The sequence below is a fragment of the Hoplias malabaricus genome, chromosome 10, assembly GCF_029633855.1.
Source record: "Hoplias malabaricus isolate fHopMal1 chromosome 10, fHopMal1.hap1, whole genome shotgun sequence".
Classification (NCBI taxonomy): Eukaryota; Metazoa; Chordata; class Actinopteri; order Characiformes; family Erythrinidae; genus Hoplias; species Hoplias malabaricus.
Window position 1 is genome coordinate 20,971,427 of NC_089809.1, and position 25,799 is coordinate 20,997,225.

The following is a 25,799-nucleotide window of genomic DNA, read 5'->3' on the forward strand; positions in this document are numbered from 1 at the left end:
TCAATATATTATTATTATAAAATTATTATTATATAAAAAAAACACCATATCACCTTAGAAGCTCCGCATTTGTTGCCAATATCACATCTCAGTTTTCTGGTACAGAACTCCTGATGAATGCTTGTCAAGTAAAAGCCCACTCAACACTTGTTTACAATAATTGGAATAATTTTTATTTATATAATGCATTTTGTAAGTCCTGCATTTTTCCTGCAACAGCATGCTATATTTAACTCTAAAATTATTACTGAAACAAAAAGAACTTCAGAAAAGAACTGCACAAAGAAAAGGGCAGATCATTTTATTGTTTAGGAGCTACAGCACTAAAAGCAACACACTTGAGAGATTTCAGTGTAGGGAGGAGAGTGCGCTCTTGAAATGAGGGTTTTTCAACCTTTTTCGATTTTAAAGGGGGCATATTCTATGCTTTTCCGTAAGTTAATATGGTTTCATGTGGTCTTAATGCAGCTTCTGTGACATGCATTGCTGAAAATGACACAAACAAAATGGATCAAACAACACAGCACCATCCAACTCTGCTCAGACTGTTTCAGTGACTGTTCCTTTTAATGAGAATGAGCTACAGCTCAGTTCACCACCAGAGCCCAGGACTGAGGAGTTAGAAGCAGAAGCTCTGATTTTTAGCCATTTTCCCTTGGTTCTCTTTCTTCTCTCTTTTTGGTGAAGCCATTTAAATTAAATTTCTACACTCTTTGTGTTGGTTCTGTTTAACCGTACATTTGCACACTCATGTAAATGTGGCAACACTCAAATGGGGGCGGGACTGTTCTAAAATCTGGTTCAGGTACTTTACAAAAAACAGCTGGGTTGTTTGAGTTCACAGTTTGAGGGTTGGAAGTCCAGATTCCCAATAAATATGTTAATGCACCCCTGTATTTTCCCCTGTATGTCCTGTTTAGGGTGGCATGTTGGCACAGCAGGTAGTTTCGCAGTTACACAGCTCCAGAGACCTGGAGGTGGTGGGTTCGAGTCCTGATCCGGGTGACTGTCTGTGAGGATTTTGGTGTGTTCTCCCTGTGTCCGTGTGGATTTCCTCCGGGTGCTCCGGTTTCCTCCCACAGTCCAAAAACACATTGGAAGGTGGACTGGTGACTCAAAAGGTGTCCATAGATGTGAGTATGTGAGTGAATGTGCAAGAATGTGTGTTGCCCTGTGAAGGACTGGCGCCCCCTCCAGGATGTGTTCCTGCCTTGCGCCCAATGATTCCAGGTAGGCTCTGGACCCACTGCGACCCTGAACTGGATAAGCGGTTACAGATAATGAATAAATGAGTGAATGTCCTTTTTAAAGAAAGAGAGTGATATATTCTGTACTAAGGTTCTATGCCAATTCAAAGCTTTTCCATGAACTATACGTGCAAGCCAAGAACCCTCCAGGAACCATTATTTTTAAGTCTCTATGACTGCATGGCATTCGGTTGCAGGAGACTGCTCTTTAACAAGCTGACTTCGGTGGTCTTTCTTCATCTGTTCCCCACTTCTCCCTCTAGGACGTCAGTTCCAATCTAAACCTATTCCCGGGCCTCCGACCCAAATCATCGCCCAGGCCGCAGATCACTTGAGTATGGGCTTGTGAATCTGATACTTTGTTGGGTTTGGGGCTTGACAGAGGTGCTGAGCGTTAGGTGATGAGGGGGCCCAGCCGGTCGCCATATTGCCGCCCAGTATGCAGTGTCATGTTCGCCCAACAATCGCCCGTGTCCCTGCAGCAGGGTAAACAACAGAGGCTGTCAGCCGGTGTCAGGTTCGGCCTTTTCAAAGCAGAGCAGGGCAGAATGACAGATGAGTGCTCTAAGTGTGGCTGACACGCCGCTGATAATGGCGATTTGAGCGCTGATATGGAAAGGCAAAGTGAGATGTATAAGGGAGATATACTCCCCCTAAACACACACAGCCCACAGTCATTACAAACACACTGCTGCGAGGACTGTGAGGCGCTTTCACTGAGAGCAGCTGGATTCTGTGATTCAGGTGGAATTTTACAGCCGTTAAAATGTGCAAGTTTGCAGTAATAATAATCTGGACGCCTGAGTGCAGGACTGTGAAATCTAAACAAACATCTCTATGTTGCATTGCAGTACACTGCCATACTTTTGGCATTGGAACATTTCAAATATGCAAATAGTATATTCTATTACACAGTGTCAATAAGACCCATTTTAACAATTGTTTCATCGTTTGTTACTGTTTTGTATTTAAATATGAATGTGCCCAGGATCTGACAGATGCTGAATGCTTTTTGTTGGCAGTGCAGTGTAACTGTTGAGTAAAATAAGACTATAAGTTTATTAATTGCTTGCAGAATTTAGTTGTGTTCAGCTGTTCAACTGTGAGAGGTTTAACACAGAGCTGTTTAAAAATATGGTGCATTTTTTACAGCACTGTGCAGAAGACAGAAAATATTTATCTTGAGAAGAAACCTGTGTCTGCCAGAAAAATAATGACCCGAATTCAAGGTTCTATTGGCTTTTAGTGAAGGAAGTTAATATGTAGATTATAAGTACACAATTATTCATTCATTCATTGTCTGAAACCGATTATCCAGTTCAGGGTCGCGGTGGGTCCATAGCCTACCATCACTGGGCGCAAAGCGGGCGTCAGTCCTTCACAGGGCAACACACACATTCACTCACACCTACGGACAATCTTGTGTCACCAATCCACCTACCAATGTGTGTTTTTGAACTGTCGGAGGAAACCCACGCGGACACAAGGAAAACACACCAAACTCCTCACAGACAGTACACAATTATATACATTTAATTATTCATTCATTCATTCATTATCTGTAACTGCTTATCCAATTCAGAGTCACGGTGGGTCCAGAGCCTACCTGGAATCATTGGGCGCAAGGCGGGAATACACCCTGGAGGGGGCACCAGTCCTTCACAGGGCAACACAGACACACACACACACATTCACTCACATACCCACACCTACGGACACTTTTGAGTCGCCAATCCACCTGCAACGTGTGTTTTTGGACTGTGGGAGGAAACTGGAGCACCCGGAGGAAACCCATGCGGACACGGGGAGAACACACCAACTCCTCACAGACAGTCACCTGGAGTGGGAATCGAACCTACAACCTCCAGGCCCCTGGAGCTATGTGACTGCAACACTACCATACATCATACCGCGACCCTAAAATGGATAAGCGGAAAACAAGAGATGAGATGAGATGAGATTATACATCATATGACCTAAGACTTTTGCACTGTACTGGATGTTATTATAACTCTTTTTGCTCTTACAGGATGAGCCAGGAATACAGACATAATCTAATGAATATTGAATGAGAAATCATATTGAAATCAATAATAAAATATCATTCTTTTTTATAATCTTTCACATAATGCATGTTTAGTTGCACATGCATCATTATGTAGTTGGTAACCTCACTCTAAATCTGTTGAATTTTACATGACTTTGACAGTAATCAAACAACTTAATTCATAAGTAAGGTAATGCATAATCTAAGTGGAAATCTACTGAGCATGATTTATGCATATATAAAAAACAGCTGAATGTTCTGTATGAGATCTTCACTACCCTTAGAATCTGCTTGCTGTAAATCAGTTGACCCTTTCAGAAAGCTCGTCATGAATTAAGCTAGCCTGCAACATGCTCATTAAATCAACTCAGGCTAATCTGGCCCGGGTTCATGGGGGCTGACACACTGCAAAAACAACATGTCTGACACGGCCGGCACGAGCGTGCCCGTAACCTGAGCCCAGCGACTCTGGCCTGCCAGGCTCCACGAGCCCTAACCAGAGAGAAGAAGAAAGCTCCAGTCAGAGCAAACCCCCAGCCCAAGGATCAACTCTCTGGACCCCCAGAGCGTCGGCCAGCCGCGCACAGCAGGGCCCTTCCATCTGGACACATTTCCAGCCTGACAGGACCCAGGGCTGCAAGTAAAGAACATATTCACCCACAGCACGCTCCAAAACTGCCACTAGATACAGAGCAGACTCAGGGAGAGGGGACTGCAGGAAGAGAGCTGTAGGAAGACTCTGGATCCTTAAACACAGACGTGCTTACACACTGCAGCCCATCTGTCAGCCATTAAACACAAAGCCCTTAGGTTCACAAACAACACTGTGAAGCACAGGAAGAATGGACGTCCTTTTATAAGAACCAGCATTATACTATCAGGCAGAGGTGCTCCCAAAAACAACAGGAGTAGAAGTACACGAGCAGCAGCTCCACAAACAGGATAAATACTTAGTAACTTAAATAATTCTTAATACACTAAGCATTTATACTCAGTTCAGCTGGAATGTGTATCTAAATTCTTCTGTTTTCAGATAATTTTGAAGTACAATGCTAAAGCTCAAAAGTCAGAGGCGTGACTCCATTAAACAACAGCACAGATGCAATCATCAACAAAATTTTGCACAAAAAGAAAATATGTACAAAAATGGAACTGATCATTAAACATTAATTTTTAAATAGTAACTGAATATTAGGTTTGTGTCTGAATATACTGAAAATGAATACTGAATTATTTAAATCTGAAAATATACAGAAGAATTCTTCAATATTTTAATAAAGTTCATACACCTTAAAAATATTGAATCATTACAAATAAATGTAGAGGAGAACAAAATAAAACAGACTCCAACATAGATAAAGAAAATATCAGGTCCAAAACGCCTTGATTACTGAGTCCTCTATAAAGCTGCAATGGAATATCCAGTATATGAACTGATTTTTGACATTTTAGGAGCTACTCAAATAGAATTTAATATAGTATATTATATAGTTAATATATATTAATATAGTTAATATTAAATTTAAATATAGTTTAAAATAAACAATTTTGTAACACACTCATACAAAGTGATAACTCTGTTATAAAATTATCTGTCTGATTTAGGTGCATTTGAGCTTGTCTAATGTAAAAGGCATTCCAAATGTACATATCCTCTAAATTTTTATTGTTGCTTAAATTACATTTCACACACTAAAACCAATAAAGTCTGTTATTTGAGGTTGTCTGGAAGGCAATAGATTAAAGATTAAAAAGTTATTTTATGGTATACAAAAACTGATTGAATATCTAACACAGCCAGTTAACTAATGTTTATTTGTTAATATGTTTACAACAATGACAATATTATTATTATTATTATTATTATTATTATTATTATTATATATTTTAGAATGCTTTTCCTGGGCTCAACACAAGCAACAGTAATAAAGTACATAATTAAATTAGAGATAAAAAAATAACATAAGAGAATGAATTTAAAAATAAATAACATAAAAATATAAAACCATAATTAAAAATAATACCACTGCTTATTTTGTTATATTTGGTAATGGTGGGGATGATTTCTGGAATGTCGGCTGGTGTAAGTGCAATGACTAATCTGAGCTTTGTTGCAGATGTGTAAACCAGTGTTAAGCAGTTGAATTAACGCAAACAGCACCCTCCTGTGGACAAGCAAATGATTGCACTGTAGGATCACATTACCGCAGAGCTACGGAAAAGAATCACATATACCATCGACATGTTTGCTTCATTGTCTTTACCGTGTTACTGTGATAAATTGTGATAAGCCCTTAATGTTATCGCTCTGATATGGAAAAAATATAATGAACCTGGGTGATGATGAAAACCCGAAAGGGGAACTTTATTAAATCTTTAGTAAATATTTAAGATTAAGTTTAATGTGTAGGTGATCCTAATAAATCAATGGAATGGAGTACCCTACATATTTTTGCGCCTGTGCATCTCCACTGCCCTCATCCTGCAACAGAGATAATTTATTAATAACCTTCAATTTAAAATTATCTGTTGGTTAATACTGGGGATATTAGGTAAGAGTAAAGGCTTTCATTTTGCTTTACTTTATTATTTAACTTTTTTTTTTTTTTTTTGGCTTTTCATTTTGTAAGAACACGTTAGTAATTGGTTAAACTCCTAAACCAATCAGATTCAACCTTCTCTCTGATTGGACACAGAAAAACTGTCAATCATGTTGTGAGATCATCAGTAGGAGGAGTAAAAACTTGATTGACAGTCTCTCTGTATCCAGTTAGAGAGGCAGAGAGACGGTAAATCATGTTGTGATGTCAGCGTAAAAGGCGGAGTCACAACCCAACTCAACATTTTGTAGTCAGTTCTTCCAAAGAGAGCTGAGAGAAGGAGCTCTGCTGGAACTAACAGACCTCTGTGGTTCAGAAACTTGTGATGAATAGTAATATTAAAAAAATAATTTTGATACAATGATTAATACTGAGATACATTTTTAAAATTTATGTAAAAGGAGGGACCATGGCAAAATTAATAATAAAAATAATGGAAATATCTGTGCAATCATAACTTGACATGACTTTTTATTCTGTCTAATATTAGGAGAGAGAAAAATTCTGTCCTGACTGGTAGAAGTATATTAGGAAAACATACAGTTTTGCAATGTGTTAAACAAATACAAAATGCAAAGTAGGTCATCAAGGCCTATTAAATCGAACGTGCAAAACAAATAGAAAAGTACGTATTTTTAAATTTGTATTGTTTATATTTATTTTGGTTTATTTATTTTATTTTGAGTGTCTATACAGATCATTAAAATGTTAATTAATTAATGAAAACTGTGCATGAGTGAATGAGTATGTGAGTGAGCTACAAGCTAGGTCCATGAAGTCTCACGTCTAAAAAAGAGATTGGCTGCATCATTCAAGCAAACTGCACAAAAGTAAGAGGTTTAACTGGCTCCTCTAGTGGTCACCTAGTAAACTGCACGTTACGTTATTTTAAAGTATATTCATGAGGCAGTCACCAAATAGAAGACAACATCAGAGATTTGTGGATCCAAAGTGGCTTTTGAGAAAGTCCTCTCCTTCTCCTCTTAAGGATGAATTACTATTTCTGCCAAGTTTTGGAAAAGCATACAATCTTTTTTTTCAGTGACACTAGGCAGAATTAGAAGCTAATTTAATTCCTCAAAGTTATATTTAACATTTACATATTCCATATTCAATTTTTAAATGAAACATATGTTTATCTATGCTTTAAAATTACTATTCTGATTATGCATCATTTTTAGCTGCTACTACGAAGTGTTAATAAATAATGTGAAATATACTTGTTAAACGACACGCATTATTATTATTATTATTAAAAATCTTTATGATTATGATATTTAAATTGAATTTATTTTATATAAATAATATTATATATATAATATATATATATATATATATATATATATATATATATATATATATATATATATATATATATATATATATATATGTATCTTCTTAGCAGTCGGTTATTTTTATTTATTTTTTTTTTCACCATTTCTTTTTTAAAGAATGTCCCCAACTAAAATGATTACTCCTGGGGTTTACACCGCAAATTTAGCCAGATACTGAGAAAGAATATCATTCCGTTCTTTTCCCATTTGTTATATGCTGGTCTTTAGGCTGATACTGTTGGATTCTATCTGGCTAAACTGAAAAATTCCACTTTAAGGAATACGCTGTGGACAGTGAATATCTGGACTAACTCTGTAAATACGTGTGTTTACAGTTAAAGACACATGAGTTCTTTTCTGCCTCTTTAAGGACCCACTCCTCCCTCTCGCACTTCCGCCTCGTCTCCCAATCGGCCATTTTTAATTTCACTCATTCATGAAAAGTTATGTAAACACAACAAAAGCCGTTAAAAGCCGAGATGGTGTCGGCGCTGATAAAGACGCACAGACATGGAAAGAGCTGAGTGAACACATACAGCTTCATTTACCCGAGGAGTACTCACTGTCTGTGTTCACTACCGTTTTCAGCTGCTCTAGGAATAGAAAAGAAAAGCCTGAGATAAAAGTGGCGACACTCAGGTGGGCTAAAAAGAATAGCTCCTATCCTCTGTAACATTGCCCATCGGTTCCCCCTTCTCAGAGAAATCAACGCTACAAACGTTCAAACGCTCGCAGCATACTATTTCGAAAGTGACGTTAGTTGAGTTATCACGGAGGTTGTGTCTGGGAGTACAAATTAAGTTGTCTTATTCGCCAGCGTTTAAATTAATTTAGCCGTTCCACCTTAAATGATGCAGTCGTTCTGTTCTAGCGCTGAAGAGGAAAATAAGCCAGAGGAGCATGAATGGAACGGCTGCACTATTTAAGGTGGAACGGAGAATTCGAGTAATAGTTTGGCAAATACCCAGCGTTATCCATTAAATACAAGGACACATATAAAGCAGCGAACTGCGTGTTTGTTTAATAAGTCCTCTTTTGTCACGGATCCTGTTGAAACCGATATATACGAGATTTTAATCTTAAACCGTCTGTCTGCTGATACTGTTCTCTGCTGTGATTGCTGTCGATCTTGACCTGGTGGTACTCTTCAGGACTGGATACCAGATACGAGTGTGGAATAAGCCTTACCTGTCCTGCTCAGGATGCGTTAACTTTGAATTTAAGTTATCCACTTAGCTAACAAAGAAATCATCGAAACAATTTATCCAGTAGGAGTAAAAGATTTTGGGGGAAATCGTAAGATATATCAGACCAGTATTGTGACTGCTATTTTATTAGATAATTAGATATATTATTTTTTTCTGTGAGTCCCAGTTCTAGTTTAGTCTAAGATCAAAACATACGCTTATCCTAGCTTTAGAGGATTGACACTTCAACTGCCCCTTCAGAGAAAATCAAGTTTTATATGTTGGTAACATGTCCTTATGGACAGATGTTCTCTATATGTGAAATAATCAGTCACCTGTTTTTAAAACAGCAGTATCAAATGTATGGGTTCAGACAGCAAGGGTTTATTACATCATAAACCTAAGGAACCAATTCTGTCAACTTGCAGTGTGGGGCTTTCAAGTGAAGGTGAACAGCAGATGGGTAAAGAGAGTTGGGGACAAGGTGGATATTCCTAGATCTGTGCATACAGAATGAAGGCAGAATAAGGCAAATACACTTCTAAAAGGCATTTCTTCTTTTATTTGTAATAATTTCTAAATATGTCACTTTGATAAATAGAGATTTCAGAGTTTTTAGATGTTTAATTAATGACTGATATGGGATTTTAATATATTGCACCAGACCAAAAGGTTTTTGCAGTTGTTTTGGCTCATGTGCCTCTTGTGTGTTTGTTTGCTTGAGTTTTGGCCTAACTCATCTACAGACATTGCAACACCTCCATAATTATAAGATTTAAAATTGTGCTATCATAAAATGTAAGATCTTGTGATCTAAAAAAAAAGCACTGCAATTTTGATATGATCAATCATGTAAGATGTGTTTGGTGCCCAAATTTTGAGTGATGTTACAAAGTAATATAGTATAAAACTGTTACTCAATACGATTGGGTGACAGAGTTTTTTCTTAATTTTCAGCTACATTAGAGTGGAGTGCCCATAAATATCTGAAAAATGAAAGTATGTTTGAGGTAAGGGAGCATTTCTGTAATTCAAGTGAACTGTGGCCCATATTCAGTCATGCTTAAGGCTTGTATGATGGGAGTGTGCCTAAACATTACAGTGAACTGAAATCTCGGAATGTCCTTGCTTTATGCAATCACAGTGAAACCCAGCCTCAACTGGTGGTTAAAACCAGGAAGTCCCTGGTCTCACCAGTCATTTTTTGAAAGATTACAAAATTCCAGACTTTGTAGAAGTATGAAGCAAGGCCTTGAATGTAGATTTTCATGTGTGGTCCTCCAAACAACTATTTAACAACTCAAATTAGAATACAGTTGAAAGTGTGGCCTGATACATTACACTCTGAAAAAAATGTACACAGAGCTCTCACAAAGTTTTATAATTACCCTTGACATGTGTTGCAGGAAAATATGAGGAAAAAACAGAATGTGAAAAACAGGAAGGCAGAGGAGACGACAGTTGTCCAAGAGTTCGCAGTGGAAAAAATAATTCGCAGAAGAGTCAATGATGGAAAAGTAGAGTATTATCTGAAGTGGAAAGGCTTCACTGAGTGAGTGCCCAGGAATATTTGACAGTGTGGCTATTTACACTCCGGTCTGGGTTTTTTTTGTTGTTTTTTTTTTTTTTGTTTTTTCTTCCAAGGATATAGTCTATGACATTTTGGATCCTAGGTTATGATTATAGAAATGGTTGTATTGTCTGAGATTTGTATAAGAAATATGTGAACTAAAAGTTCATGTTCAGTAAAGATATTTTGCCTCACTTTGTTGGACTGATATAAATTACTGTTCAACTAAACAGCATTAAATCAGTGCTCTGATTTGATGTTTGCATATAGCCTAATGCAAATATGGTATTTTTCTCCTGCTATTTGGTTCATTCAGTGCTGAAAACACCTGGGAGCCAGAGGACAATCTGGACTGTCCTGAGCTGATTGAGGAGTTTCTCAGAAATGTGGCTGTCTCTGGTGAAACTGAAAGAGATGACAGCCACTCTCTGGAGCCTGTTTTTCAGCCCAAAGAAGAACTAACCGAACTTGAGGCTGACATAGTAAGTTCCCATGCCAATGTCACAATGTTCATTCTAGATTATATCATAGACTTCTGTAAATAAAAATGGCGTTTTGTGCAAGGCTTTGTCATTTGCATATAATGTGATTAACATTATGCTGAAATATGCACACAGTGCCCTCTGGTTACACGGTGGGCATGTTACCAGATTTAATATAATCAAAGCTACTTCAAAAGAATGTCTATTCTTACAGTGCTTTTAAAAAAGTGTATTGTTGCAAATTGCACAAATTCATCATGTGCTGGTCAGTTAAAATCAGCAGTGAAAATATAATTACACATTTGTTTAAAAAGAAATGTTTAATTTACATGTCTACATATTTATTTGTTTAAATTAATAAGTATAATTGCATATAATAATGTTTTTTGTGTTACAATATACATGTTTTAGGACGCATAAGGTACATTTGGTCACCATTATTGAAATAAATATATACATAATACATACATTTATTTTATATATAAACATCCCACCTTTACTAGAAAACATGGATGTAGGCGTTTATTAGTATACATTTTCCAGAATTTACTCATCACTTCAACTCTGTATTTGTATTTTTGTAACTGACAGGCTCATCAGCAGCAGTGTCAGAGTGAGCAGATAGAGGGCAAGATTGGCAAACCAGGTGATCATGATACAGCGACTGGTGATGATCGATCAGCTTTCCCAGAGCCAGAGCGCATCATTGGCTCCACAGACCGGCATGGAGAGTTGATGTTCCTCATTAAATGGTAATGTCTCTCTGTTACATGATTTTTGGGCTTGTAGTGTGCTTGTCAGCAGCTTTGCTTTTAACATTTGTAGTGACATTAGCCCCTTACTAATACAGTTTTTTAAATGATCTTGGCATTACAGGAAAGACACAGACGATGTGGCCCTGCTATCTGCCAGGGAGGCCAGTGCACGATGGCCCCAGATGGTGATTGGTTTTTACGAGGACAAGCTGACCTGGCATGGAGAAGAAGAACAGTAACAATAATGAAACTGAATAATACCTTGTGGTAGCTTTCAACGGTTCTTCTACTCAGACACACTTAAGATGTGTTGTACTGTCTTACTTACCATGTTGTGAACGTGTGTGAATTCCTACACCACTGTGAAACTTGTCTTAGCACAATGAACTTGTAAAAGTATTGACTACTGTAGAGACACATTGTTTTACAAAGCAGGTATAGATATAGATTATAGACATGAATGGGTAGTCATTACTGTAGCTGTAGAATTGCTGTTTAGTGTATTTGAGGTTTGACTTTGGACTTGAAAATACTGTGCTGTGCCCCTTGTCTGATCAAATGGTTGTTTTAAATTATACAGTTTATCACTAATACTGTATGTCTATGTAAGCCCCTCATTTTAGCACTTACTATACTGTGATTAAGACCAATAATCTGTGAGATTAGAGTTTTATGTTTCTTCATTTGCATATACAAATGATGTAGCTTTTAAAATGATTTTTTTTATTCAGAAGTTTCAATAATATTTTGACACATAATTCTATCTCTGTTGTGGGAATGCTGTGAGGGGACATTCATGTTGTCAAGGTGTAAAATGTTTGCGATTTTTAATTTCATGTTTTCATTGTAGCCCACTGACGGGCAACTCCAGGTGCTTTAATAAATGTCAGATTACCTCAAGTCACTTTTTTGCTGAGTTTCTTATATTTTGCAACAAGAAAAGAATGAAAGAATAAAAGATAAATGCCTCTGTGTCCTCACATTAATATTGAGAAGAAGTGATTTCTCAGCAGTTTTATGATATTAATAAAGGGAGAAATAAAACCTACTTAGATTTTTAAATGCTTTTCTACAAAAACTGCATTAATTTTTCACATCAGTAACAACTGGTAAAACACAGCTGACAGTCAGCCTCAAAGTGAGAAGTGTTTCTCCATAAACGGAAACCCCAGTGAGACAGCCCTAATGATTCCAGTGGTGCTATTAAACTTCCCTGTAATTTGTCAACTTCTCTTTTTTTTCTTTCAGACATTCTGATCTGTTTTCCTGAACAGGGTCCTAACACTGTTGCTCTGTCTCACTCCATAGTCCTATGCAGGAGTTTATCAGTGTGTGGGTGCGGGATCCTCGGATTCAAAAGGAGGACTTCTGGCATGCCTATATGGATTATGAAATCTGCATACATGTGAGTTTGCCCACTACATTCTCCACAAAACAGTACCAGTGCAATTTGTGGCATTGGCACGTCTACACTTGCTGACTAGTGTAATGATAGTAATCGTATGAATCTTTCCCCAGACAAACAGTTTGGCCTTCAATAAGAAGAGCTCTTGTGTGCGGAGGAGGTACAGCGAGTTTGTGTGGCTGAGACAGAAACTGCAGGATAATGCAATGCTGCTGTATGTACACCCTGAATGACTCCAAACCATACATAGAAATCATTGCTATATATTTTCCAACATTTTTGTTTTTTTAAAAGGAGGAGTGCCCTCACAATTTTTAGAACACATATAAAAAATAAATACAAAATGAACAAGTACTTAAAACCTCATACAGACTTGTGGAGTAGATATGTTAGCATTTAAAATACTGCCCAACATTGTTCCCTTGACTACTACTGACAGAGTAATACAAAATATTTTATAGTATGCGTTGTTGAAACAGATGCTAACACATAAAATAAGTAAAGCATACAGTAATAGAAAACATGTGAACATACTGCTGGACTAAATGTAGATGTGTACTTCAGGGTTCATCTACCTGAGCTTCCACCAAAGAATCCCTTCTTCAGCCTCAACAATGCCAGACAGATAGGTGCCCGCATGGAAGGGCTGAAGAACTTCCTGGAAGAGTAAGTCTTTTAGAAATTTGGACAGCACACAGATTACAATAACGGAGCAAATGCCCAGTGGTCTCAGATATGTGTTGGTGTGATGTAGGTTTTTTTTTAAATCTCCAGTTCTAGGCAGCAACCAGTGTTTTCAAGTGTAATGAAAAGCAGGGACCATATTGTTGCCAGAAAAGTACCCAGAATCTTCAATCAGAAATGAAATATAACATCATAATATTCAGTACATAATGTGTCAAATGTTTGCCTTGTTAATCAAATACTTTATGTAAATCGTTTTCCATATTTTTTGTAAACATCTACTAAGTTCATTATTAGATGTCTGGTGTGTTCATTCAGTCCATAACGTCTTGCTCCACTTCTCAGTAAAACTCCCCTTTTTTAAATGTGGAACCAAGTAAAGAAACAAAAGAGTTTCTTAAATAACGTTCTTTAGGATCTTTATGCCTGAGACTGTCCTAAAATCCCTTTAAAAAACTAATGTAGATGTATGTTTTGAAGGATTGTGCGCAGTCCTGTGCTGCTGTCCGACAGCTGTCTGCACCTCTTTCTGCAATCTCAGCTCAGCGTGAGGAAGATTGAGGCGTGTGCTGAGGGCAGAAGTCGCTACACTGTCTCTGAGGCCATTCAGGGCAGTGGACCCCAGCGTTTCGGCTCTGATGAGAACCTACAGGAGGGAGACATTGACTCAGAATGACTTGGCTTTTGTTACTTCTATTCTATCTAAAGACTTGAAGGCTATATATAAAAAGCTAGAATGTAGAGGCAAATAATAATAGATGATGATAAGGCTTCTTGGTTTACTGTAGTCTTACATCATTTCTATCCAGTGTGAAGATATATCAGTATGACATTCAGCATAGTTATTCATCACAAACATTGGATTTGGTAAAGTGTATCCACAATGCTATTTCTGTATTAAGTATTTTGCTGCTAGACCCACAGATGGGCTTTGAGAGGTTTATTGGAAGTAATTTACAAGCTTTGCTCACAAATGATGGCGCTAAACTCTAATGGGCTGTATTAAGTGAGGCTTTTGAGAGTGGAATTCTAATTCTTTTGCAGATCATGTGTTCATTTTATTGTGGAGCTTAGTGATTCCAGAGATCATAACCTAGAAACTGTCTAAAATGCAGTTTGTCTGTTGTTAAATCTGATGATTGTTTAAGATGTTGTATATTTTTGAGCCAGCAGATGGCGCATATGAGGTGTTTCTTTTTTCAGGGAGAGTCCTTTGTTTTTGTTCAGAGTGGACCAATATATGTAGGTCTGAGACGAAATGTTTTAAATGTTGAATATTTCAATATGAACTTATTGGAAAATATATAAAGAATAAACACACACACACACACATTAATAGTCTTGTGCCTTTAGTGTGACATTTGGTCTGGTGAATTGGTGTAATGTACAGAACAGCACACACAATGGAAAATTAAACCCATGCACTTCCGTATCTGCAGTATAGTAATGAATACCACAGACATCCAGCACATTTCCCTTTGCTTAGAAAAGGTCAGAAAACATTCAACCTCAAAACGCACTTACAGTGGACGTCAGCAGAAAGCCGATTAATGACTGACCTCTTGACTTCAATCATGAACGCCTGTGTTTTGAAATTGTCTGTTGTAATGAACTGTATGATTCAGATACTGATCAGATGAAGATCAGCTTGATAAATTCTGGACTACACCTTTAAAGTAAAATCCATGTATTTTTATCTTTTCTTCTGCACCTCTCTCTCTTTAAAAAGGCAGAGGCAGTGAGAGGCTGTCTGTGTCTTTGTGGTGATCTCTTCTCTGTCCTCTCCTGTTAAAGTCTGGTGCATTCAGGTTTCTCAACAGGTTGAGATGTGTTTCTAATCTCCTGCCCCTGGAACATCATCCCTACTCCCTAACACTGCAGTCAGGAATGTGTCACTGCTGCCACTGCTTCTCTAACGATGGAAAGGGTCTTAATAAGCTCCACATTCTGTCAGTTGCCTCTTAGCAAAACTGGCAGCTCTGAGACCCAGGAGCTCCCAGTGGGGTCCCACATGACACACACACACACACACACAAACACACACACATATATATATATACACACACCTCATCTCAACAAAATGAATTTAACAAAAACTGCATGTTAATATTTGACTAAATATTATTTATTTAATTTAAATTAAAAGTTTAAATGTAAATGCCAGAAATGTAAATAAAAATCTTTGAAGAAAATTATACACTAAGAAAATTATTTTCTTAAAATAAAATTTTTTTAGGGATTGGGATTCACTTTGGGATTGAACTCTAAGACTAAAAGTCCAATTAAAAGAAATACCAAGTAAAATGTTTTGCTCCTGCGTCATGTGTAATTAATTTTTTTGCATTGTGTGGAAATCAGTTGGAAGGGGGAGGGAGTGTGGCGGTGCTTACCCACCTTAGTCCAAAGTGCAGTAGTACATAGTGTAGTTTCTGCTGCGCTGAGCCCAGAGAAGCATTGACAGAGGCACTATTCTCCCTAGCTTAGAAGTTGCTATTGTAATGTACAAATATTATTTATTTTCATTTAAGTGCTGTGTATTTTAAACAGGTGAATCCAAGACTGCATGTTTAATCAGTTCTCCTGTTCACTATCACACAGAGTCAGTCTTCTAAAAACATCTCTGAGGAAAAGCCTATTATAATAGCGTTGATGCCCACTTGGAACTTAAGCTTGCTAAACACAAGTGAGTGAGTGAATGAGTGAGTTATAAGGCAGTTCCATGAAATGCTTCATATGAATGTTTTTACATGTGTCTTAATGCAGTCTGCTTTGTATACGTCTGAAGGTTTCCTCTACACAAAGAAACATAATGTGCAACAGTTTATTAAGGAATATGTTTCACTTCATAAAAGTTGACCATTTTCATTGATAGTGGATGCCATTGTCCTGTTTAATGTCCATTGTGGGAAAGCATACTGTATGTGTATGTGTGTGTGTGTGTGTGTGTGTGTGTCAGACAGATGAGCAGTTCTTGCAGAAGTGTGAGTGGTCGCGGTGCTGACAGGCTGCTCCAGTGCGGCTGCAGTGTGTGTTGGTTAATGTCATTAAGCTGTCATTCTGTCCACCTCCCAGCCTGACACAGCCAGCCTTCCACCGACTCTTTCAGCAGCCGAATTAGTCATTCTACCATACAGTCACAGCCGCTGACATTTCAGTCTCACTGTAACATCCATGGCTTTCTTTCCCCTGGAGCTCTTTCCATGGCTTAGTGCAGTTATAACTCACAGGAAGAAAGGACAGGAAAACTAGGAAGTGATATGTTTAGATTACAGTGCGCTTTGTAGGTGTTAGGACTCCTACTCCTGGAAGTTGCTGAGAACTTGATTCAAATTTCTTTTTTCCACTGCTCTTATTGAGTTTCGTCAGAGCTCTGACAAGCAAAAAATGAAGAAACTACATTAAGAGAATTAATTTCTTGGTTTTTGATTTAGGATTTTAACCCACTCTGTGAATTAAGCTCTCTGAACACATCCAGGCAACTTACAGAACATGTTTCAAAGAGAGAAAGAAACAACAAGTCCAGGCTTATGGAAAATTCTTGTCACTTATTGGGTCAATTTCAAAAGCAGAGAGTAGAGCAGCACTGCTCCGTTGAGACCCCCGGCTCTGCATATTTTACTGATTTTATTGCTACAGCCGCCCTGATTCAACTAATCAGCGCATTAACAAGCCCTTCCTGACTTAACATGAGTTTGTTAGAGCTGTAAAACACTGCAATATGCAGAGTTTCCAAGTCCATTAATGATTACAGCTGTAGCAGAATGCACCAGATTGTAAGTTGGAGAACCTACTGTTTCCTCCGGAGTGATGAAGCTCTATTCATTACATTTGGAATGAGTTGGAGTGATCCATAACTTCAAATCAAATCCTAACACAAATTTTCAACATCTAGTAGAACATTAGAGTTTCTTACTGCAGCTAATGCGGACAAACTCCTCATAAATACATTTCAAAAGAAATGATGGATGAGCAGATGACCATGAAGATTGGCCATATGTGCACATTTTCCTTGTTATTGTGCTGTCTTGTTAAATATATACATTAATTTCTATGTATTTCTGTATATTTCTATATTTGTTTCTTTCCAGGCCTCTCAGTAAAAGCCCATGGTTGGGTGTGGGGTAGTAGCGTAGACTACACTATTGTAATGTCATACGCCACAAGCTTTAACACGTCTGACACATTTGCTACATTAATTAGATTATTGTGTCGTCCTGAGGTGATGGTGATATTCATTATAAATTCATAATGAGGAGAAATAAAGGGCTCCTAGCTCTGTGACAGACAGCTAAAGGCACTGCTGGTCCTCCTCTGCTCACCATGGACCAGCGGGGCAGAGGCGAGCGCACCAAATTGGAAATGAGAGGATTCTCTACTGAAGCTGTCTTATTAATCCTCTCAGGGTCTGTCGACTTGCTCACAAAGTGTGTGTGTGTGTGTGTGCGAGTGTGAGCTGCTTACATTACCCCGCCCGTCCCTTTCATACGCAGTGGTAATGAAGCTGTCATGGCTGTTGCTGTGTGGACATGGCTGATATTCAAATGGGAGAGCTGTCACCTGACCATGACAGAACTGTCCAATTAGAGGCAGAGGCCAGAGACCAGGGCCAGGCACCAGGCCGCCCACTGTGGCCATCACCCACCACAGCATGCACACAAACACACACACACACTCACAAACCTCAGATTTCACCCTAGACTATCATAGTCCAGCACTAACTGCAGAATTGCTCTCCTCATACATCCTGAAAACTCTCAGCTCATATATAGGATATGTATTTTTATTAATTAATAATAAATATTAATATGTAATTTATAACCCTGAACTTTCCAGAAAGGTTGGGAAATTGTGCAAAATGCTGTAAAAATAAGAATGTCTGTTAGTCTGGTAGTGTTGCCATCACACAGCTCCAGGGACCTGGAGGTTGTTGGTTCAAGTCCTGCTCCAGTTGACTGTCTGTGAGGAGTTTGGTGTGTTCTCCCCGTGAATTACAAATAAGCGTCACAAAATTTTAGTACACAAAAAATTGTTTGTAAACCTAATACATAAAATTAAATTAATTTGTTTCCTGCAACACAGTCCACAAATGTGGGTAAGAGGCTTGGTTACCACTGTGTTACATAACCTTTCTTTTAATGACACTTTTTAAACTTTTAGGAACTGAGAATACAATTGGTTGTTGCAGGCTTGAAAGTAGCACTGCTCAGCATTTTGAGGTCACTGTTGTCTCCTTCTCCATTTCATGATGCAAAGCCATGCAATCACCCATGCCAAGGACACTTATGCACTGCTATATCACAACAGACAATGAGCCATATCCTTTAATTGAATATTGTATAAAACTTTTAGTTTCATATACAAGCAAGTTGTTCAGTCAAAACACTGAAAATCTGTACTGTGTACTCTGTGAGTTAAATATCGGTTCAAGAAAATTAACAAATAGGGTAATCAAAGCAAAGAAGTATAATATTAGAAAAAATAACATAAACATGATATAAATTTAATATTAATTAATTGTCTTAAAGTATCTTGATATTTGATTTGGATACATTATTATAGAGTATATTATAAACATTATTTAATCCTTCAATTCAGTCATTGGCATTCACCCTGTTAATGCAATATATTTTATTTGTGTTGAAATGTGATGTGCAAATTCATGCATTTCTTGTATTTCCCCACATTACCATCACAATATTTCAGTGTCTCAGTATAGACAGAGAACTCACACCTTTGATTTACAAATAAGATCTGAGCTTCTCCAGGAGGAGATTCGGCTGGTAAGGATGTTCCAGTAATCTGACCTTTGACGCTAGCAGTGTATTTCACAGGACAGTGGACAACTATTGGCTGCTCTGTAATTGTCTGCTTCATTCGACTATAGACAGTTAACCTTGAGCTGCCTGAAGAGGAGAAGAGAGCAGCTGAGACCTCGACAGTTAACACCAATCAGCTGCCATGACAATGCTAGAAATCCTACACCAATCAATGTGGGATTGTGCCTGGCTGAGGAAAAGACACAGACATTTCAGAACAACAGTTCCATGTTTGGATGAATGTGAGACCCCTTTTAGCATAGAGATGAATTGTGCTGTAATGAATGCTACAGCAGCTGGAATGTGGCATTTTAAAATAAGACTATACCTTGCCACATGTTTAGATATTATGTAGCTGCATTTTATGTAATTAAAATCTGCTTTCTGGAGGTACTGTGGTGATTCTGAAGAACAGGGTGAAAAATTGTGAAAAATGTAGAGCAACAAATTGACTACAGTCTGAAACTGTATGACAACAAAGCATACCTCTGTGATAAGAGAAAGTGATAAAATGGACAATGTGTAGAAACAAGGAGGTCACTTAAATTAGTCTATTTAAGCTAAAAGAAGGGGATTTTACTGCCATTTCAGCTATATACAGTGTGCAGTTTTCTCCAGGACCAAGGTGCTACACAAAATAACAGTACATTTTTCTAGATGGAGTATAAAGAGTGTGAGGGGTGTGTATGTGTGTGTGTGTGTGTGTGTGTGTTTGTCCACAATGCTGGTTGCTTTGTTTTTGTATTCCTTTGTTTTGTCATTTTTAAGAAGGGGGACTGGAGGGTATGTTCCAACTATAGGGGATCACACTCTTCAGCCTCCTCTGCAAAGTCTAGCGGGGTACCGGAGAAGTGAGTCTGGCTGATAGTTGAACTTCAGATCCAGGAGGAAAAATGTGGATTCCATGCTGGTCGTGGAACAATGGACCAGCTCTTCACCCGCATTAGGATCCTGGAGGGTGCATGGGAGTTTGTTCAGCCTGTCTGTATGTGCTTTGTAGATCTGAAGAAAGCATTCGACCGTGCCCCTCGGGGCATTCTGTGGAAGGGTGCTGTGGGAGTATGGGGTACTAGGCTCATTGCTATGCGCTAAACAGTCCCTATATAAACAGAGCAGGAGTTCTGTGTAAAGTGGCAGGTATGAAAATCAGCTCCTCCAAATCTCGGACCATGGTACTCAGTCGGAAAAGGGTGGACTCTCTCCAAGTTGGAATGAGATTGTGTCTCAAGTAGAGGAGTTCAAGTATGTCATGGCCTTGTTTACAGGAAAGATACAGCAGTAGGCTAACAGGCAGATTTGTGCAGTGTCTGCAGTAATGTGCACTCTGTACCAGGCCATTATGATAAGGATAGAGCTGAGCCATAAAGCAAAGCTCTCGAGGTACTGTTTAATCTACGTCCCAACCCTCACCTATGGTCATGAGCTTTGGGTAATGACTGAAAGAATGAGATTGCGGGTACAAGCAGCTGAATTTATCTTTTTTTTCTGGTGGGTGTCTTAGATATATGGTGAGAAATATATCACATATATATGGTGAGAAATTCGGACATCCGGGAGAGACTCTGAGTGGTGCAACTGTTCCACTGGTGCAATCCTCCCACATCGAGTGGAGCCAGTTGAGGTGGTTTGAGCATCTGGTCTGCATACCTCCTGCACACTTCCCTGGGGAGGTGTTCCAGGCCTGTCCAACGGATAGGAGACCCTGGTGAAGACCCAGAACTTGCTGGAGAGATTATATGTCTCGACTGGCCTGGGACCACTTAATAGTAGCACAGGTTATACTGAAGAGCTCATTAAATTTAACATCATTATCATACGATGCCACATTTCTGAATCAGTTCACCAAATTGTTGCCCAACTACAGCAAACACAGTCACTTTCCAGTGCTGTTACTCTAATGAAGAAATGTCTTGTAGCAACAACAGCTTGGCTGCTATGTGATGAGCCATGTCAGCTCACAGGACTGCCAAGTGATGATGAGTGTAGCACATACAAATAGTCTGTTCTTTAGTGGCAACATTCACTATTCATGCTGCATCTGGGAGCACATGTTCATCAGAAATGCCATGTTTTTCATGAGGTTTCAATGGATGATGCAAGCAGACACATACAAGCTAAGACAAGACTATGTGCAATATCCAGCCTGTCTGGAGTAATGTAAAGAACTCTAAAGCAGTTGTACCACTTTCTCTGTAGGGGAGGACCATGCCTGATGTAAGCAGGGCAAGGAAGGGGAACTCAGAAGGACTTTGACTGGAGTTCCGGGCGGCTTCTGCTAGTGGAGAGCGAAGCCGGACCCCCCTTGCCTGGCAAAATCGGAGGAGTGTGTGTGTGTGTGGGGGGGTGGGGGGGGTGGGGGATGGTGCGAATTTCATCACGAGAAGGTGAGGAGAGAGGAGTGGTTTTTATTGGGTGCGTAATAGTGAAGAGGAGGAGTCTGGGCATGGTCCTTCTCCCAAACTTAAAGTTATTTCATAACTCCATTCTAATGGACGAATTTGCTTTTGCTGAATGCAGAAGATCACTTCTTGCCTGAATATATATTGACATGAGGAAATCTTGGTGGAGAAGGTATAATGGCACTTAGTAAGTTTCTGAGGTTCTGAACATTCAGTGCTACCAACATTGAGGTAACAGTTAGTTGAAGTTCCCTTGCAATTTCAGCATGACAGTGCCACCAGTGCAAAAAGTAAGGTCTATAAAGAAATGTCTTACCATGTTTGGTGTGGAAGATGTTGGATACTTGGACAGAGCGCTGAAATCAATCCCTCTGGTGAGGTGAATTTGAATTTGAATTTGAACCACACACTAGTGAAGTGTAAACCTTAGCAAAAGTTTATAGGGCTACATTCACTCATGTATTGTCTGTAAATACTTAAACCTGTTCAGGTTTACAGTAGGCCCAGATCCCACTGGGATTCACTGGGCATGAGGGACACACCCTAAATGGCACTCCAGTCTGTCACAGGGCACCACTCATTCATGCATTCACTCCCAAATTCATACCAATGAACACTTGTATACCTAACCCATCTACCAGCTTGTGAAACTAGAGCACACAGAGGAAACCCAGATGGACACAGGGAGAACACATCAAATTCCTTGCAGGTAGTGACCTGAGGCAGGGTTTATAATTAACCATTGAATGAACCATTCTTTGGCTTATATGTACACACTTGGACGAAATTGTCGGTACCCCTCAGTTAATGAAAGAAAAACCCACAATGGTCACAGAAATAACTTGAATCTGACAAAAGTAATAATAAATAAAAATTACATTGAATTTGAACCGTGGTTCAACAGAATTATTTGAAAAAAGTAAACTCATAAAACAGGCCTGAACAAAAATGATGGTTCCCCTGAAAATAATGTGACCAAAGGGGCATGTTAAATCAAGGTGTGTCCACTAATTAGCATCACAGGTGTCTACAATCTTGTAAACATTCAGTGGGCCTATATATAGGGCTACAGGTAGTCACAGTGTAGTTTGGTGACGAGGTGTGTACTAAACTCAACATGGACCACAGAAAGCGAAGGAAAGAGTTGTCTCAGGAGATTAGAAAGAAAACTATAGACAAGCATGTTAAAGGTAAAAATTATAAGACCATCTCAAAGCAGCTTGATATTCCTGTGACTACAGTTGCACATATTATTCAGAAATTTAAGATCCATGAGACTGTAGCCAACCTCCCTGGACATGGCCACAGGTGGAAAATTGAGGACAAATCAAAGAGATGGATAATATGAATGGTAACAAAAGAGCCTAGAAAAACTTCTAAAGAGATTAAAGGTGTACTTCAAGTTCAAGGAACATCAGTGTCAGATCGCACTATCCGTTGATGTTTGAGCCAAAGTGGACTTCATGGGAGATGACCAAGGAGGACACCATTGTTGAAAACAAATCATAAAAAAGCCAGACTTGAATTAGCCAAACTATATGTTGACAAGCCACAAAGATTCTGAGAGACTGTCCTATGAACAGATGAGACAAAAATGGAACATTTTGCCAAGGCACATCAGCTCTATGTTCACAGATGGAAAAATGAAGCATATCTAGAAAAGAACACTGTCCCTACTGTGAAACATGGAGGAGGCTCTGTTATGTTCTGGGGCTGCTTTGCTGCATCTGACACAGTATGTCTGGAATCTGTGCAGGGTACAATGAAGTCTCAAGACTATCAAGGGATTCTAGAGAGAAATGTACTGCCCAATGTCAGAAAGCTTGGTCTCAGTCGCAGGTCATGGGACTTACAACAAGATAATGACCCAAAACACACAGCTAAACACACCCAAGAATGGCTAAGAGGAAAACACTGGACTATTCCGAAGTGACCTTCTTTGAGCCCTGACCTAAATCCTATTGAGCATCGTTGGAAGGAGCTGAAACATGCCGTCTGGAAAAGGCACCCTTCAAATCTGAGACAACTGGAGCAGTTTGCTCATGAGCAGTGGGCCAAAATACCTGCTGAGAGGTGCAGAAGTCTCATTGACAGTTACAGGAATTGTTTGATTGCAGTAATTGCCTCAAACGTTTGTGCAACAAAATATTAAGGGTACCATTTTCTGTCCAAGCCTGTTTATTTTTTAAATAAGTGTTGTAGCATGGTTGAAAAGCAATGGTTTCGATGGTTAATTTTCATAGCATTTTTATTTATTATTACTTTTGTCAGATTCAAGTTATTTCTATGACCATTGTGGGTTTTTTTTTTTTTATTAACATTAACATTAACCGAGGGCTACCAACAATTTGTTTGACGTGTGTATGTGATATTCAGTTTTTCACATACATTTGTACACATGTGTACATGCAGTTTCCTTAAAGTTGGGAACAGGCAGCAGGGATGTGACTAGATGAGTGCATCCAAATTTTATTCCACACAGACAACAATGAAATTACCCATAAACAGATATGGAGTTGTATATTTGTATGCCTATGTTTGTTTCTGTATGGAGGTCATTGGTTATTGCTGAATGAGCGGAATGCTTCTCCAACATGAGCTGCAGAAGGTGAGAGAGAAGAGAAAGACTCCACAGGGGACTCAACCATCTGCTGCAGGGCACATCAGCACTGCAGTCCATTCTGATCACAAATCTGCACACACACAAACACACACACTGACATACACACATATACGCACACACCTGCCTGCTTACCTTGTGTTTGACCTTTACTTTGTCATAAGCAATAAAAAAATCATAAAATGTCACTTTTTATTGTTTTTTTTATATGTCTTTAAGTTAAATAATTGATAATTGTCTTTTGCCCAGCTAATATTTTTAGTTCATCTTTATTCAACTTTGTATAATTTTCCTCACCATTTGCTAGCTCGCTGGTCTGTTTGCATGCTTGAAACTGGTCTACTGTGTTCACAGTGCCCCAGTGTCTCTAAATGAACAGAAAAATAAACAGGCTAGATCAGTATGCTTCTCTCTCTCTCTCTGCTCATGGCAGAGGCATCAGTATGGACAGAGATTAGTCTCAAAATACTTTACAAATGCGTAAATGTTAATCCACAAATTAAACACAAGTCACAAATATGATTCACTGTTCACAAATGAATACATCACAATCTGTGTCTCACAGTCTGCAATTTGTACAAATACATTTACATTCATATATATATATATATATATATATATATATATATACTCAACCTTAAAATCTCTTGTTGAGCTTCTGTTTACATGTAACACATCCGATATGCTCTCTCCTGACTGACTGGACGCAGTCCAGTGGCGGCAATCTTTTGAGAGCTCCGGAACACAACCCAACCCATCATGCACTGCGCTCACAATTGAAAATTAAAGGATCCGTTGAAGTAAGGGCAGCTTGACTTTGGTAAATAAAACTCACACATTTGTCATTGGCCTCTGGCACCTTCTATTTGCATATGAGCGTGGCTTTCCCTATTACTGACCATTATCGTGAGGCTGTTCCCCTCAGGTTATCTTTCTCAAAGCACCGCTCCCTGTCTAAAGCTTTAAGGTTATGCTTGCTTGGACTTTGTGTTATTGTAGTAGCAAGTTGTTGTATTGTCTGTTAAAAAACAATTGACGGTGTTGTTTGGACAGGTTTGTGGTATAAGTAAGTTTTTGGCATCTTGATAATTCCGTCCATCCATAATTTACTGCTGGTCTGGGTTGAGTCAGAGAAAAGAAACCCAAATCTCCCTCTTTCTAGCTACTCCTTCTAACTCTTCCGTGGGGATACCAAGGTGTTCCCAGGCCAGTGGAGATATGTAGTCTCTCCAGTGTGTTGTGGGTCTTACCCGGGGTCTCCTCCCTGTTGCACATGCCCGGAACACCTAACCAGGAAGATGTCCGAGAGGCATCCGGACCAGATGCCCAAACCACCTCAACTGGCTCCAAAGCTGGCCCTGACCAATGTGGTGCCCTAGGCGAGATTTTGGTTGGTGCCCCCTGCATCATCAGTCATCAGGTTTATACACTCACACAGACACTGTAAACCTTTGCAGTTTTTTAATGTAAGAACTTCACTCCACCTCTTTCTCTCAGGGTATAGGAGTCCCTGATGCAGCTTCACTTTGGTGTTAGTGTCAAGCCAGCTGGTTTAAAAGAAAAACACCACTGCTACAGATTGGCCACATTTTGGATTTGTTTCAAACAGAAAACGTATGAGTCAGTGTGTAAGATCTGCTTAAAAAATTCTCC

The 25,799-nt window shown here is 38.9% G+C and overlaps 2 protein-coding genes across 5 annotated transcripts; both read left to right on the forward strand.

The window, feature by feature from the left end:
• The first annotated feature begins 7,618 nt into the window (after window positions 1-7,618).
• Window positions 7,619-12,113, forward strand: cbx3b (chromobox homolog 3b). Of its 4 annotated transcripts, XM_066682933.1 has the most exons (6): window positions 7,730-7,867; window positions 9,373-9,425; window positions 9,822-9,967; window positions 10,302-10,467; window positions 11,059-11,219; window positions 11,344-12,113. In XM_066682933.1, the coding sequence occupies exons 2-6, from the start codon at window positions 9,417-9,419 to the stop codon at window positions 11,459-11,461; spliced, it is 600 nt and encodes a 199-aa protein (XP_066539030.1). In that variant the 5' UTR covers window positions 7,730-7,867; window positions 9,373-9,416; the 3' UTR covers window positions 11,462-12,113. The 4 variants fall into 4 exon arrangements, with proteins under 4 accessions (XP_066539029.1, XP_066539031.1, XP_066539032.1 ...); XM_066682934.1 differs by lacking the exon at window positions 9,373-9,425 and having other exon boundaries at window positions 7,665-7,747; XM_066682935.1 differs by lacking the exon at window positions 9,373-9,425 and having other exon boundaries at window positions 7,729-7,867.
• A 371-nt stretch (window positions 12,114-12,484) lies between these two features.
• snx10b (sorting nexin 10b) lies at window positions 12,485-15,451 on the forward strand. Its single transcript, XM_066683807.1, has 4 exons — window positions 12,485-12,627; window positions 12,741-12,841; window positions 13,192-13,293; window positions 13,792-15,451. The coding sequence occupies exons 1-4, from the start codon at window positions 12,535-12,537 to the stop codon at window positions 13,985-13,987; spliced, it is 492 nt and encodes a 163-aa protein (XP_066539904.1). The 5' UTR covers window positions 12,485-12,534; the 3' UTR covers window positions 13,988-15,451.
• Window positions 15,452-25,799: the final 10,348 nt, after the last annotated feature.